We start from the raw sequence: 17,710 nt of genomic DNA on the forward strand, positions 1-17,710 counted from the left end.
TGAGAGTGAACTGAGAAGCAATTTCTTACGCTTGAGGAACTGTCTGAGACTCTTATTTCTTCTCCTGACTTGCATATAAGCAGAACACCTTAAATGTGCCTTACTGTGATATGCCAGTGTTTCGTATAGAGATATATGTGTGTGTGTGTGTATATATATGCACATATATGAGGTAAGCATTTAAGACCAAATGTTATTCTACAACAGTGTTCAATCCTTTAATCCTCTTCACTGCTATTCAGGTTTCTTCTTTCATTTTGAGGTGCTTAAGAATAACCTTTTGGGACTGATCTTTATTTGGGATTACACAGTGCTGCCTTAACTCAGGTGGGGTCTGGCCCTGCTAGAGTGGGGTGTCATGACTTTTTTTTTTAATATGTGTAACATTTAGCACATGATGGTTTTTATGATGTTTATACAGGTTTTTCTCCTGTAAAAATAATCTAGCACAACTCAGTGACCTGATAAATCCTCATCTTTTATTCACATTCTGAAAGATTTCTCAGGTGATCATTCACTTGAATGAATGCTGGTAGTTGACTTTTCAGGAATTAGAAAGTTCTCAGGATAGTATGGCTGTCGCAGAGTTAGAAGAATATCTCCCACCCATAAAAGGGGTATTTTATATTGAAAAAATAGGTTTGCAATAACACTGTGGTATCAAGATATTTCTTGACTCTCAACTGCATTCACTGTGACTTTTTCGTTATCTTGTACATCAGCATTTTAATTGAAGATAATTTATTAGCTATAGGAATATGAAATAATTTTCATTCATTTGCAAAGTGAACATTGCTTTAGAATCTGCTATGGCTTTAATAATAAAGACTATTATGTGTATAAACATTCAAATTTGAATGAGCTTAAATTATGTCGATAAAAGAAATTATATTCAATATTTGCTTCCCATCCCTTTTCTTCCTTCCAAATAAACAGGGCTATTCTCCCATGACTTAATGTTTGATCAATGCGTATTGCAAAAATACCAAGCTCAGAGCCCATAAATGCTTTGGCAATCCAGCCAGTAATGTATGATTTATTATGGCTTTATTGCATCTCACTAGACTGCAGAAAAAGTAAACTCATTGTTCTGTTGCAAACCAGCCCTGGGCTGCAGAATAAGTTGTAGTTGAGAGTTAGTGAAATAAAGTAGTTCTGTTGAGAACTCTGCCTTTTCATTCTTTTTTCTCCATGTGCACAGGTGTATGTTTTAGATTCTTCTTTAGGACTTGGAAGTCAAAATCTTTGCTATCAAAATTACGTGGTCTTAACCACATGCTGTCAGCATCAGATAACTGTTAAACACTTGGATCTTTATCTGTCCTTTTCAACTGAATTTGTTTTCAAGGCAAATTTCATATTGCAGTGTAGAGAGTTTTGCTGTGGGAATAAACTTCTGCTGGTAGCACTCTCTATGGCAAAAATTAAACACACGTTGACAAATCAATAGTTTTGTAAATGGGCATGCAACCCTACAAAAAATATCAATGAAAGCCTCTGCTATACATTTATTCGGGCTTCGCTTAAGCAAAAAAATGCAGAGGAAGGTGATTATGTTTCACTTTTGTTCTGCAAAAGGGGCACAGGTGGAGGTCAGCTGCTGGTGTCCTTATCAGCAGTGAGTAATGTCTTTTGAGGTTTGGTATTTGATAAGAATGGGCAGAGTCAGAAGGTGGAAAAGGCGTGATGGGAGGGTCTGTTAATGACAGCTCATATCCTGTGCTCTCCCTTCCTGCTGACCTGGGAGATGCCTTGAAAAAGCCCTCTGCCACACTATGGAACAGTCACTTGTTCCCGTGGGGAACTGACTTCTCCTTCTTCCCAGCTGCCACATCAGTTAAAAGATAGCTAAGAAGGTATTTAGTGCTTTCCCGATGCATTTTGTTAGCCGTGTCTCATCATTGCCATGTCCGTCATTGTGGAGGAAGGCAAAGCAAACTACCACTAAATATTGGAAGGGAAGATTTTTATTGTGATGCAACTATAGAAATACATTTTACAGCCTGGAATAATTTGGTTTGCTGGGATATAGCAGTAATATTCAGGAACATCGTGTATATAGCTGAAACAATGGATATCCAAGAGAAAAGAAGTCAGTTGTTGCACTGCTGTTTGTGCTGGGAGACAGCAGATGTAGGACGTCCCTTGCCAGCACAATGATAGTCCACTTTAACACAGTTGCCTTAAAAGACCCAGGAAGAAAAGAAAGTGCTTACAGCTTCCAAGGACTGTCATGTTAGAGAAGGCTCAGAGCTCTCAGAATCAATTTATTGTAATGTTGAAATAATCTTTCTTGGTTTTAACCTCAAACATATCCAAACTTGCCCCTCTGGAGAAAATCTGTCAAGCAGCCTCCTGCTCCTTGTATGACGTGCGAAGCAGAGGCCTGCGGTGCCTCTGATGTTTCCCTCCGTCCGCGCCAGCCGCCTCCCGCCCGGTGAGCCTTGGCAGAGCTGGCGGCTGGGCCTGGGAGCGACAGCAGCAGCCGCTGGGTGCTGCGGCAGGAGCGTGCACCCGCCTCGCCTAAGGATCAGCTTCCCGCCCTCTGCTCCTGGCTGCCTGAAGGTAAGCCTGCTCCCTGTACGCTCCCGGCGGCTCGTCGTGCTCCTTGTTTCTCAAGGAACATGTCATGAAGTCCCGGCTAAAACTGCTGCCAAGGTCCTGACCTTTCCAGGCATGTGCGTGTGACCTCGGGTGGGTGTGCTGGAGTAACGCAGGGGATGCTGCCTGGCGTGGCGTGCTGGGGCTGGGAGAAGGGTGGCTACCAGAAATAACCTGGAAAGCTTAACTTGTGGCTTCTGCTGGACTGGTGGTTACAAGTAGTGAGGGAGCCTACTGAGTTTTGTGCTTGTTTTTTCTTTTAACTTTTTGACTTTAAGTGTGAGACACAAACCCTCTCCACATCAGACCTCTAAAAATCACCCTGGATATGATTTCTGTATTAGTCTGAGGGTTTTTTAACTGGCATATGTGACTTAAATAGATGTTTTTCAACCAGTATAATGCGATTGAGCACATCAAGGGTCAGAATTAATACTTCTGGCTGTTGAATGCTTATGGTGTGTCTGATGCTGGGCAAATAAAAGCTACCAGCTTAAGAAAGAAGTGGTGCAGATGTGTGACATGTGACACAGTCATTGGCTGGCAGCCCCAGGCTACAGCCGAGTCAGGCTGAAAGTAAAAATGTGCAAAGTAAAAGAATTACAGTAGCCGCATCAGTGAAAATACAGCTGAGAGTAACACACAAACATCATGATGGTCACTTGCTTCCTTCTCCCAAAACAGCAGATCAAGTGAGCACAGTAAATACATCCATTTAAATGGTTTTATTTACACAATACTACTATTTTGGACATTCAACACTTGCCTCTTACCAAAAAAAATACAATCCTCCCTTCCCCATCAACTTCATCTCTTGGCTTCTTTTTAGGTCCTGCTTTGAGAAGAGAAATGGGTGTCAAGAGACTATAATACAAAGAAGTTACTGAAAATAGCACAGTAGTTTAGGCAATGTCTACAACATTTGCTTTTTGCTTAGCACCTGTACTATGTTTTCCCTTGCAAAGTAAAACAGGAAATACACAGTTACTGTTTTAGAAAGTCCTTGACATAGAATAGCCATTATTTCTAAGTAGAAATAAGAAATGTATTCCCATAATTATATAAAACCAAATTCGCATATAGTTAGAATCATGGTCTTTCCTCGGGTTTAGTGTTGCTGAGCAGGGTGTGGTGGATAGTAAGGTGATGTCAGCCTTTCTAAACTATCTCCAGGGTCCTTATATATTAGCATTTAGTCTATGGAAGAACCCTGCATCTGGTGTTTCTTGTGCTTCCTGATTTCAACATGATGGCATGAAGTTTGCTGTCATATTCTGTTGCATTCTTAGCTTTTTGCTTTCTTTACCACCTCCAATGCAGTCTGCTGAAACGCTATAGCACTTGCACAGTCAGCAGCATGATGCATCCAGAATACAAATTTCAGTTCACGAGAAATGGAGCAGTTAGATCTTTCCTTACCCTGGTATTTTAAATTTCACCTTTTTTTTTTCTTTCTTTTTTTTTAAAATAGATTCTCCTGTTCAGGCTGTAGTAGCCACACGGTAAAGGAAATTTTTTCTTGTGAATGCTATTAGACACCTTTACAAGAATGTTGATGGAAAACCCACTTGTAAAACTACATACTGTCATCAGCATCTTATGTTGGAATTACTATGAGTAAAGTGGCTTCGTAGTCACTTCTTTGGATCTTTCTATAGTGATCACCTTTGACATTCCCGTGAGTGAGCTGACAAATAAAACCAATATAAGATCCTGGATGTAGAGAGTATAAACATGATTGAAGATTAAGTTCTAGGTTAGTTAGTGTGAGTGAATTTGCACACAGCATAAACTCCAGATAAAATCTGCCATTGCTGGTGTAAGTTTGTATGGACATACATATGTCTCGAGTCCTACATTGCTGGTTCGCGGCACCACTGACAGTCTGATCTTTTACTGGCTTGGGTATCTGTTCCCCAGCATGAGAAGGAAGTGAGTCCCCTGGGAGCTGCTGTCTGGGATCCTGCTGACAACCAGGGTATCCCAGCCGCTGGTGGGAGAGGGCTGGGAAGCACACCAAGCACACGCAGCTGAATAAGCCCACTCCAGATGCTCTGGTTCTTGTCTATGATTTAAAGCCATTGCAAATGGACAGGTTAATGGAACTGCAGGTTCTTCAGGTCTTTCACCTGCGCTGCAGGAATGGTTGGTAATGTAAGCAGCAGTGTGATATAAGCTGCTGTCTTCCCACTGAAGACCTCCTTTGAGGACATTAAGTGGTGCAAAGGCATTATGCAAATCTTTTGGCACAGGGATAAGTTTCAGCCTCACAGAAAAGATTTTGGAGATACGGACCTCTTAACAGTGTTTGCCTTCCTGCTGAAGAGCGGGAACTGCAGCTTTCCTCTGGGTATTATGTTGCTTACTCTTGTTCCTTTTAACCTAGCGTTTCCAGGAGATGCAGTGGGGTGTATTTTTACTCTTATGACATCAAGCTCATATTTATTCCCTCTACTATGGCAGCCCTTGTAGATTTGACTGGTTCTTTGTGTTTGCCTTGCCACATTTACTCTTCTGCTGGCTCCCTTATGCTTATGAAAACAAAGGTAAAAGAGAGACTAAAAAATAACTGTCACTGGAGTAACTTTTTCTTTCTTAGGAAGAATGTTTCAGAACAGGAACACTATGGTTTGGGATTTTTTTGTCAGCTTTTCATATGTAAACTGTATAGACTGTTGTGTGATTTCTTTGACTGCCTTTTCTTCCTACCCAAGGCTCTAAAGATCATGTGAGTATAGAATCTATCAAGAAACAAGCTGAATAAAAATGAGTGTGCCTAGTTTTGGATGTAATTTTCACAGACAGTTGAAAAATGATAGGTGAAAAAGGTTTTTATAGTTATTTATTCATTTATCTATAAATTTATTTATTTATTTTAGAAGAGTCTTCTTTTACCAATGTATTGAGAGGAAAAGAGGGAAAGGATATGTGTTTTCTTTACTGGGGATTTAGTGAGATGCTTAAACTCTCACCCTTACAAAGGATTATGTATTTCTTAATGAACCACAGATTGACCAGAGAGCATATTCTTGTTTAACAGTAGCAAACATTTTCTGTCTGATTCTGTGTAGTCGTGCTTCCCTCTCCCTTGCTGGTACATGCAGAACCAGACTTGTGTGTGAATCAACCCTGAGACAACATGAGCCCAGTTGATGTGGCAACTGGAGGGTGTGTTATAAACCTTGGCATCTGCAGCAGAGCTGCCAAGAGGTTCCCCCAGTGCTGCGGTTTCTAATACTGGTCTCCTGACTTTATTCCTGTGAACCAGAGCCAGGTTATTCTTCTACAGTCAACGAACAGACTCCACAGTCACCATCTTTATAGGTATTAGCTCCACCTTAGATACTCATGGGTCATTTCTTGTGCTTAGGGGTGCTCATAGTGCCTGCTGAAAGTTTTGCAATTCTTTGTGCATTTCAAAAATCCAATAAGATTACATGTTCTGATATTAGAAAAGGTGAGTACACTCTGCATGAGTGTATATTAGGATAGCTCAGTCCCAAACACACAACAGAGAAAGATCAATAGTCATGCTGAAGCACCATTTAAAAATATTGTTCTGTACACTTTCTGTCTCTACATAACAACATGTGGTGCCAGCTAATCACATTTGTCATTTTAATTGCTTAATAATCTCCGGGTAACACAAGTTAGTGCTACTGAGACATAGCTATTTGTTTTCATGGACTTTTTCAGTATGAGCTTTTGGGGTAGAGTGGGCGAGGGGGGAGTGAATGAGGCCGGTAACCAAAATCCCCTCTGAACAATTTGCTGTGATGCCAAACTGTTTATTGTTATCAGAGGCAGCTGCCTGCCCTCTCTCCACGCTTCTATTTGTGGATTTTCAACAGCTATAAATGGAAACACACACTGACCAGAAATCACCACAGTGCAGCCTGATACTTCTCTCTCCTGACTCCAAAAGTACAGGGATATCTAACATGTAGTCAGGTTAAATCACTTGCTCAGGATATTAGGGTGGGTTGTTTTTCCACTGGGAAATGGAGTTAGGAAAACATGAAAGAAAAGTCTCAGGAAGAGAAGCTTTAGAGGAAAAGCAAACGGTAAGATGTTGAGAAATATTTTTTTGTTTTGTTTTAATTTAATGGTAAGAAGGAAAGGCGAACAATCTGTTGTACTTTATAAGAGTATTTCCCGGCTTCCTTTAACCACTGGCCTTGAAGATTAAAACTTCATTCATGTATGTTAAATTAATTATGATGGTAAATTTATGTGGAAATTATAGAAATTTGTGAATGTATTTTATGTGCATGTGAAGTGCAAAACCTGAAATTTAGTTCAACTTAAATTTGTTGTCGTAACCCAGACTGATAGCCAATAGTCTGTGGTTTTCTTAGATTTTTCTTGAGGGACTGTTTCATGTCTTTGTACATTATTTTTCATAACTTTAGATCAGTAGATGGCAGAAGAAATTGTTTGCCTGTGTCTGGAGCATGCCTGGAGCTCACTGAAGAGAGGTGTGATCCAACAAATTATTAAGAGAAAGTGAAAACAGTCAAAACACAGCTTATTCATAATTAGTGTAGGCTTGAAATGCAATTTATAATTTTCCTTGCATTAGTAAGGTTATTTTCTTGATATCACAAAAAGGGCAGTTTATTCTTGGCTTTGCAAAGCTGTGAAGAAAGGTGGCCATCACTTTTCGTAAGAAAACGAATTAGCCCTGAATTTTTTAGCAATTATCTTAAATAGTGGTGGTGGTGTGTTGATTTGGTTTCATGGTGGGCCAGCATTTACTCTTGTTTAATCACAGCATTTGCCGCTACTAGCCTCAGTTAAGTGAGACTTGGCAAGCTTGTGTGTTAGTTAATAGTTTTAAATACAACTTCTAAATACAACTTCACCAAGGCAAGGTGCATTGGGTTGGAAATAGGGGAAGTGCTGAAACTGAAAGTAATGACCTAGACTTAAGTTTCTTTTTTTATTAAAAGAAGTATTTATCTAAAGAGTAGTATCTGAAAGAACATTGCTAAAGCTTCAGCATGAAGTTATAATATGAATATTATCTAATGTTTTACTTGTTCATTTTCTCATTAATGAATTAATACTTCAGACAGTGTCCTCATTTTGAATTTGTGGTTGATATATAAAATATAAGGAAAATTCTTCAAAATCAAAACCAATTGTAAAGTCCACCAAGGCTTCAGGAAACTTTTCAAAAGACACCTTTGAAATTTTGTTCTAGGTCATGTGTGGAGAAAATATATAGCAATGTAATCAGACAGTATGATTATCTAATTGCAGACTACTTCCTGATGCACAAAGAATTGAGCAGGCAACCTTAAGTGAGGCTTTTCCAAAATGGAGAACGCTTCATTTGGAACTCTAATGATCCTCTGATGACTTTCTCTGTGTGCATCATTTACTAATTTTAAGAATGGCAAACTGGAGCAAACAAGGACGCCACTGATGGGAGCCATGTTAATGCCTGTGCCAGGTCACCCGCTGTTCAGTAGTTGCAAAACTGAATCCTCCTAACACGTCGAACTGAGAGCATTCCTGTTAGCAGTGTCAGGTCACATCCCTGTGGGTGCTCAGAGAGGGGGATGGAGGAGGCCCTGGTTCAGTGGGTTTCGCTTCGCTCTGCTGACAGTGGAGGAATGCCCTGGCTCCATGCCAGTTCTCCCACTCCTTTCCCTGACCCTTACAGCCAAGCCCTAGCCTCCTCTACATCCCACCTCTCTCTCTCTTTGCCTATTTAGTCTTAATGCCTTTGTTTCTGATTGCTAGATGGATTTCACTTTGCTCCCACATTTTTTCCCTGGTTTTGTACCTCCTGGGCTTTTATTGGTTCTGCCCTTTTCTCTTTATTACATGCAGGTCAGGTCAGTGTGCAAACACTGTGTGGGAACAGTGTCAATCTCTGATACAAATACTATTTGTACATGTTATTGTTAATGTCTGTTCACGTATTTAACTTCACTATAGAAAATATATAAACTATTTCATATTATAGGTGCCATGAGGCATCCATTCTCAATATTACATCCTATAAACTGGGTGATACTTTATATATGGATACTTTATATAACTGGATGAGACTTCATTTTTTTAATGTGTATTTCACAGCAGCATAGGATAACTCAGATGCAAAGGGAGCTCAGGGGGTCAGACCAGGCTTCTCAGGGCTTTATCCAATCAGGTCTTGAAAACCTCCAAGGATGGAGACTGTACAACCTCTGGGCAACTTCTTTCACTGCTGGGCTGTCCTCATGGGGAAAAGGTTTCTCTTCTTACCAAGTCAGAATCTCTCATTTCAGTTTTTGTCCATTTCTCTTTCCTCCTGCCATGCATTGCTGTAAAAAGCCCTGGCTCCAGCTCCTCAGTAACTTCCCACAGGGACTGGGCCTGCTGGAAAGTACACCAGGAGCCATCTCTTCTACAGGCTGAACAAGCCCAGCTCCCCCTCAGCCTCTCCTCACAGAGCAAGTGCTCTAGCCCTGACCATCTTGGTGGTCTCCACCGAACTTGCTCCAATCTTTCTGTCTTCTATTGGAGGGCCCCAAACTGGGTGTCCTATTCTAGATGTAATCTAGTGAGAGCTGAGTAACTTCCCTTACTCTACTGGTTCTGGTCCTGTTAGCACAGCCCAGGATGCTGTTGGCCATCCTGACTGCCAGGGCCCACTGCTGGCTCAGGCTCAGCTTGCTGCACATCAGGATCCCCAAGGTCTCCTCAGCATAACTGTTCTCCAGGCAGTCAGACCCCAGCCTGGATCACTGACAGGGGCCCTCCCTTCCCAGGTCCATAATGCTCCTGTCGGCACATTCCTTCAGGCTGCCATGGTCCCTTTGAATGGCAGCCCGGCTCCTCAGCAGCCAGAATCCTGAAGAGAGTCTTTGTGTGCAGCTGGCTGTGGAAATGGAAGATAACGGAGGACCCATTTTGTGTTGGGAAAATAGAATGACTCCCTATAAAATAGATTGGACTAAGCAGATAGACTCAATTTTCCTTTTAATATGTTTGATTTTAGCGTAGCTCAGAAGGACAGAGTAATTCTAGAGTTTCCCTATTGAAATGATGGCTCAGCTCAAAATAGTCTGTGTACATTCTGAAGTTCTCCTCTGTTAATCATATTGCTTCTGTTATTTTAAATTATTTTAATTATATTTCACACTTGCCTGTTTTCTATTCGATCTCTTCTCTCCCCATGAAAATACAGCACATGAAGTATGGCATTTAAAATAATGTTTACATTGGTATGTTTACGAGGGAACATTCAATCTTCGTATTTAGTTTGCATTATAAGGGGTTTTTTTACTTTCTTGTTACATTAAGTAGCGATAAAGGACACTCATATAGAGAAAATAAATTAAACCAAATGAATATATGGATCAGAAAAAAAGCCATGCTCTGCTTGAAATGGCATTAAGGTTAGTTTTTGGATGAGAAGATGTACTCTACAAGAAAGGGCTTCAGGACTTCATTCAGAGAATTACCATTTGCTTTTCACAAACAATAGGTGGATACAGCTCATACAGAGGGAGGCAGTTTCAATCAAGCCCACCCAAGTGAAATAAGGATTAATCTTTGTACACTGGTAAGAACAGAGTCTTGTCAAGATCTGGTCCTCTCTGTGGGAAGTGTTGAAAGTAAAGTCTCCTAAGAGAAGACAGCCCATTTTCTGAATTTTGCCACCTAAGGGAGCCCAAACAGAATGAAGGATGGTGACTAACATGGTGATGACTGGCCCTGCTTGCAGATTTAGTTGTTGATTTAGCTATGTGTAAACCAGGTGAGAAGTGAGTATGGGATAGAAAGGGTTGTTTGAAGAGCAGGAGAAAAGAGGAGAGCTGGGTGGAGGCTAGTGGGAGTGGGCATGTCAGGAGGCAGTGGGTACTATGATGCTTCCACCATGGGGACATCTTCTACCAGGTCACCTTCAGTCTTGTGCTGCTGAGGGCTGGCGGCGGAGGAGCAAAGACAGTAAGTAGCACAGCCTCAGGGCTCAGGCTGTCCCTTCTTTTCCAGGAGCAGGATCCCACGGCCAGTGCTCTGTCATGCTACCTCTGGGTATGTGCCAGGCTCTCCAAGCAGGTACTGCTGGCTGCCCGATAGTGGCTGTGGTGCTTAGAGTGGGCAGCTGAGTGAGCAGGGGTGCCTGCAGTACCGGTCAAAGAGGTGCGGCAAAAGCTCTTAGTGCAAAGCAGCAGGGAACTAAGAGTAGTTGAGGGAAGGGCAAGTGTTTCTTTGTGCGGGTACAGGGAGTCCAACGCCTGGACAACAGGATCATCTTTAGCAACAGCACAAGTATCTGTGGTTGAGAAACAACAGAATAGCTGCCTCTGCCCATGGCATTGGAGAGGAACCATGTATATGCCAATGTGACACACCAGTCCTTGAACCTCTGCTGGTGTCCACAAGCAAGTGCTCTTCCAGATTCACTGCAGTGGGTGGGGGAAGTGAGCCTGGAAAAGTTGGGATGGGAGTGCCACACTTGCTGCTCAAGGGAAGCAACTTGCACTGGAGTCTGTGAGATGAGCACATCCATAGGTTCTCTCGTGCATCAGGTATCTCACGTCCGTGCACGGCTCAGGGTCTGCATGCTTGTGTGCATCTAGCCAGGACAGTGATGGAAAATCACAGAACACCACCGCTGAGGTCAGCCAGGCATCTTTTTCTTTGGAGAGAGGGGTGATAATCACTGTGGGTAAGGATGGCAGAGATTCAGAAGAGGTGAAATACAGTGATACAACCTGGAGTACAGAATGTATAGATGCTTCAGCAAGTTACGCTCTGTGAGAAAGCCAGTGGCATATATATGGAGGACTGCCAGACACAAACCCCTCATCCTCTTTGCCTGTTCTCTTCCCTAACAGAGGACAGGCTGGTGGCTGCTAGGCTGCCAGTTTATGTGGTTCGGATGAGAGGGTAAAGGTGAGAAGTAAAACAAGATTTTTTTCATTTAAATTCTCTTTCTTAACTGGTTTACTTTTCACTTTGTCTTTTCTACTTCTGTAAGAACACACCTACCCAGAAAAGAAACTACTAAAAATACGTTGCCTACCTGAATCCATACTTCAGTTTGATAATTCAGTACTGAAGTATGAACATCATGCTCATCTCAAGCATTGTGTATGAAACTAAATAAGCACACATACTTACTATAGAGTCAGAGAAGGATTTGTGTGTGTATGCATTTAAATGATTCCTGTTTGTCTGAGAGCAAAGTTTTATTTCTTGCTCTGGAGGTTGTTTGTGACCTCCTCTGGGAGCTTCTCTCATGCAGCTGGGTTCAGCCGTGTGAGTTGTCACACTTAAGGCATTTTGTGCAACCTTACCCCAAATTAACAGCAGCCTTGGCTAGAAAGGTTGGTTATGGGAGACACTTTCAAATATCCTTGAGCTTTGAAGATCAGGACTGATGCTTTGTAGCGGTTACAGCAAGAAACAGCTAAGATCCTGGCATGGAGGCAATCATGCCTTGCTGTGCAGGTATAAGGAGGTGGCTGAGACAGCACCCCAGCTAGAGGATTAGTATTTCCTCTTGTATACCTAGAGTTGAGGCATTCCTACCTGGCTGTGTGAAGGCATGGATTACTCTGGCAAGTGATCATGAAGGAGGAAGGAATAAATTGGAGACTGAAGTAGCAGCATATTTTTAGCACTGTTGATGTGACATTAAACAGGACCAAAGCAAGCAGGAAGCACTGAATCCTGGTCTGCCTCCCTTTCTAATCCTCTGTCACTTAACTCTTGCCTTGTTGAGCTTATGCTACCTTTTCTTTAACCTAATGCCAGTCATAAAGAGGCCCTGATGGAATGCTTGAGGTAGGTTTGGTTGCGTCAGTGGGAAAAGAGCTGTCTTGGAGAGATGTCATCAGCGCATTTTTGGCTGGAGGTTACATGAAACATTACCATGCAATCTCACACAGGGATTCAGAAGACAAGGGACTTGAATGTGATGGTTAAAGAGTTTTTTAAGAAACAAGTAACAGTTGTGTATTTTAATTTTTTGGGGTGAGGAAAGATAAAATCCCCTGTAACAGCTAGATCAGCTGGTGCAACAAAGTCATGAAGGGCAATTCAAATGATTGCATTTTAGGGGAGTCAGCAAAGAAAGGAGCATTAGCATGGAGAGACAGCCTCTGCTAATGAATTAAAACCATTCTGGGAAATGTTTTTAGACACTGGAACTCTCTTGAATTGAGTTAAATCAAAAGATTGGTCTGTGGTATGGTATTGATTTGGTACTTTCCTGAATGGTACCCACATGTAGCTTGAGAGAATGGGCAAGAAACCATTTCCAGACATAATTTTAGATATAGAGACCATTATTGAGAAAAATCATGTGTTTTCAAAAGATATTCCTCAGGAATGTGAGAGTAAGTTATGGGTGATACTTGGAAAGATGTTCAGTGTCTCTTGCTGCTGCTAACACTGAAATTCAGAGCAGACACTAGGAAAAGCTTCTTCTTTAGAAGTGTAGGGCAGCACTGGAACAACCAGGGAAATTGTGAACTATTAACTCTGGGAAATTTTCTGGACTCAACTATATGAAGCCATGGCTGACTCAGCCTTGCTTTGGCAGTAGTCTTACCTTGAGCTGGATGCTGGAGTGGATGACCTCTGGAGGTCCCTTCCAAACAACATTTCTTTCATTCTTTGATTTTGAAGCTATGCTAACCTTTTTTTCCATCTGTAAAACACCTTTAACACATTTAATACATTTAAAATGGATACACAATGAGACTGTGCTTATCATTAAGACATCCTCATTCTTGCATATAAACCTACTGCTTTTAATTCACTGTCCTTTGAATTTTGAAAGCACTCAATAATACAGCAGTGGCATTAAATCTGTTACTCTGATATGAATTCTTGGAAATAGAGCTACTTGACAATAAACAGAATAAAATGAAAGAAGTGATTAATGAAAGGGAAAAAGAAGATGGATGTTAAATGAGCGAGACTTTGAGGGCAACAGGTAGACAAGCAATAGCATGCTTCCATGTTTACTTTGTATCAACTATGAAATGCATAACATTCCAGTATGTTTCGCCCATATTGTCCTCTCTGGATACACCATTAGATTCTATTTAAAGGCTGGTAATTAATGATTGCTTTTCAAAATAAGTTTCCTAAATGCATTTTGGACATTGAGTCTAAACACCTTGGGCACTAACATCCAGAGAAAACAAAGTCTTTCAAAGGAAAATTATTGAAATATCAGGGCATCTGTTTTTCTGCTTGTCTGAAATAAGGCTGGTGTTGTGGCAGCAAAGATGCAATAACTTAATTGATGTTTCTCCAAAAAGCGAATGTATTAACTTTATCAGGGCATTTTATCAAAAATCTCTCCCAAGGAAGGCAGTGGTTACTTTTTCTCTTTTTATAAAAATATGGTCTTTTTATAAAAAATATGGTCATACAAATGCACTGTTGACTGTTAGTGGAAGTGTAATGCATCAAGTCTCTGTCAAGTAATGTTTGGTTTTTTTCATCTCTCCTTGAGGAGAAATTCCCCTGGATGAGGAGAAGTGGGAGTAGGGTGGCTTATATTTCACATTTTAAATATATAGTCTGCTGCAGTGATGTTAACAAAGGCAGGTTGAAGAAACACAACCTGTGTGTGGAATGAATTTGTGCTGCAGGCAAGTGATGAGGCACTGGTGAGTACCTACCATTTCCTAACAGGATGGAAAATGGAGCAATGACTGGTCGTCCTTAGTTTCTAGGACCATCTGAAACCTTTGATTCCCGTTGATTCTTCTTCAGAGGTGAGCACTACCCCAATTGCCGAAGTCCTGTTGTATCAAGGGAGCAGAGCTAATACTCTTTTTTTTTTCTTGCCATAGACAGAAGACTGCCTGTGGCAGGAAAAAAGAAGTGTACTAGCTTATCAACCCACCGCACTGTATGCTAAATGCTGTAGTAGGCACTCTGCAGCCTTCCCTGCCTTTCTAAGAGTATAATGCTGTGCCAGTCCAAGTGGAGAGCGACCAGGGAGCGCATTCTGGTGTGCCAAGGCAGGGGAGTTACTGTAATGCAGCCCCGCAAATGCCATGGCAGCATACACCATACTGCACAACCGAATCTGCGGGCCAACATCCATTCAGAAGTAGGCTTTCCACAATGGTTCTGAGTTTTCACAAGAAATATTTGTTCGCATCTAGTTTTTTAATGTTTATCATGAAATAGATAGCTGAACTATTGGATGTCTTGTCTGGTAGCAAAAACTGCGTCTTATGTTTTGGCAGTGGTCATCCTGTCATCAAATCTCTTTGATGATGTTGTTTTAAGACAAGATTAATCTTGATTGAATGTGATAGTCATGCAAGAAGTCTTTCTGCATTAAATAGTTCATTGTTGAGAAGTATTTTTCCAAATGCCTGAAGGTGACATGTAGTACCTACTGCAAAACACTTCTGATGGCGTTTTTACTATATTCATCCCTACCTAGTAAGCTTAAAAGGGTTATTAAATATAGATTGAACTAATGAAGATCCATTCTTGAGGAAAAGGGACAAAAGCATATCTGCTGAATTTGGGTGAAAAATTAATTTTGTTCAACAGCTTTTAGTTTGTTCAGGATTCTAAAAAGTAAAAAGCAGCGGGCTGAAGCTTTTCATATCTTGAATTGTTCACGAATGGATCCACACTCCAGAACTGACATATTTACAGAAATCTAAAAGACAATTTCACATTTGTCTCTGAAATTGAGTCATTACCATTCTGTCTTTACTGTTTCATGTCTCTTATCTGAATTGTGAAGAAAATTTAGAAATTAAACATGGAAAAATTATAGGGATTTTTAAATGCTGTGGTTTTAAATTATGTGAAATAAATCAATTGGATTCACTTGAACCACTTAAAATTGAAGATTGTGGAAAGAGCCATCAATTTTTTTTTCCCCCCATTGAATAGAATTAAAATTGTTTTCATAGTGGTTCCATACATCTCATAAAAAGTTACTGACAGCACATTTATCACCATTTTACTACTTATAAATATAGCTGTTGGTGATGATTTTATGTAACAAATATGCTAGAAAAAATCATTAGATTTTTCAGCCTCAAGCAAGAACTAAGTAATTTAATATCCTTCTTTAGTAAATGCACCTTGAAATACATTCAGATCAAAAGCCAGACATTAACTGAACTAAATGATAATCAAACAAAGAGATGGTAATTCCTAGCAAAGCTCCTGAGCCAAAACTGTGCACTCTCGTTCAGTCTGAGGCAACAATAGCAAAATGCAAAGTATTTGTATTTGAAATGCCAGCAGAGAAAAGGACATGGTTTGTTTCTCTCTCTGGATAATGTTTTCACATGAAACCGATCGCAGTTGGAAATACAGCAGCTTTCATTATAGTTTTGTTATATATAATATATACAATTATCTACAATCTATTAGGTGAACTGACACTGGTACTTGCATATAAAAAAAAAAATCCCAAGACATTGTCAGTGGTTTATTTGTCAGGAGAGGAGTAGCTAAATCTAACAAGAAGGATTTTTTTGCTTCTTTATTTTTTTATAGCAAGGTATCCTAGTTTACAGTGTATTTTTTCTGTGAAAATGTATGCACTGAAGGATTACAATGATAGATTATTCCTGTAATGAAGTCAACCTTCAGTTCCTCCCTGGTTTCAAAGGAGCAGAAGTCAGGGCTGAAGGGCTCTAAGGTTGACAACCTTGTCAGTGACTTGCTGTGCTGCGTCATGTGAGGGGTTTTCTGGGATTTTCAGGGGCTCTAGTATTTACGGCTTGTAAGAATGTACATCTGAAAAAATGCACTTTAAAGTTTGGAAAGTAAGATCATCTGAGCAAATTTAATTTTGCCTTTGTTTTATATGTGTTATGACATAAATGTCAATAAGAGGATTATGAGCTATTTCTTTCTTCTCAAATGGTGATTGTGCTTAGGAATCACTACCACCAGCTACATCAGGATATTATATGATCAGAACAAAAGAGCAGTTACCCTCAGTGATCTTATATGTAAAATATGGTAAAATAAAGCCCAACTTTCATCCTTCTGTTTCCAATTGAATATTTTTGCATTTTTCAGAACATGTGCTTCCTGACATATGCAGAAAATGTAAGTCAAATGGTTGAGATGTCCAAAGAAAAGGAAACTTGGCGTTTTCACCTGCCCACACAATGGCAGTCAAAGGGATGAGTTCAGAAAACAGTTCTGCACACTGCAAAGTGCTCTCAGAAATTACCTACTGGCAGGAAGGGGTGTGGGTGGCACTCTCAAAATTACTAGGGACAAGTTAAAGTTGTTTCTTAAAAACACCAAAATTTGTTGATATTAGTAATTTTTTAGAAGCAGAAATGACCAGACCACTTGGCTTCCTGGGAACACTGTGTCATTGTCTCTGTGAAGTGCTCAAATACTGCAGATGTGAGTGTCATGAAAAAGTCTGGGAATAAATTTCATGATGCTTTCCACAGTGTAAGGCTTGGGAGTGATGTGAGACCAGGCATTGCAGTATCAGGATGTGCTTTGACATGCTGATGTTGATTTTCAGAATATACTATGGTGCAACAATTAATATTACATACTCTTAGAATTCAGATCTTACTCTCATTTGAAATTTTGACCCTAGTATTCTGAAAAAATCTCTTTTTATGCATAACTTTCTTGATGGGAAATGCTTTTAAGAACAGAATTATATATTCTTATTTTTATTGCATATTGTATATCTCTTATAAAACATTATTTGTCTATGAAATAGTATATTATAATGTTGCAGTTAATGTCCATGAGTTCTGTTTTTATTACTATTTCTCATACAAAATCATACCAATTTAGATGTTCCTTCACTAATGATGCAGAAGAAGATTTAAATATTTCAGTTGTCTTTTTTCAGACTTCTTAAACAAGAACAATTTGTTCCAATAGTGGAATTATCTTTGAAATAACGGCTTTTACATTAAATGTAAATAGTTATCAATAGTTATCTCACTGAGCTATCTCAGCGTAGAAGTCAGTTCCGCAGCTGTTTGTCTTCCTTTTTAAGTGAAGAGATGTACCGTAGTCTTATATTGCGGCTACCTTATTTTTGATGTCTGTGAGAGGGTACCATTTCTAAATAGATATCCAGGAGCTTACATGTGTATTCCAAGAATCTGTCAAA

General features: G+C 40.2%; 1 protein-coding gene across 1 annotated transcript in view; it reads left to right on the plus strand.

Annotated features, from left to right (window-relative positions):
- The first annotated feature begins 6,501 nt into the window (after positions 1–6,501).
- MLIP (muscular LMNA interacting protein) overlaps positions 6,502–17,710 on the plus strand; it is a 122,372-nt gene continuing 111,163 nt past the window's right edge. Inside the window, exon 1 of the mRNA XM_074895763.1 lies at positions 6,502–6,665. Coding sequence (XP_074751864.1) covers positions 6,603–6,665 — 63 coding nt within the window. The 5' untranslated portion in view covers positions 6,502–6,602. The remainder of the gene's footprint in view (positions 6,666–17,710) is intronic.

Source organism: Athene noctua, chromosome 1 (assembly GCF_965140245.1).
Source record: "Athene noctua chromosome 1, bAthNoc1.hap1.1, whole genome shotgun sequence".
In the NCBI taxonomy this organism is placed as follows: domain Eukaryota; kingdom Metazoa; phylum Chordata; class Aves; order Strigiformes; family Strigidae; genus Athene; species Athene noctua.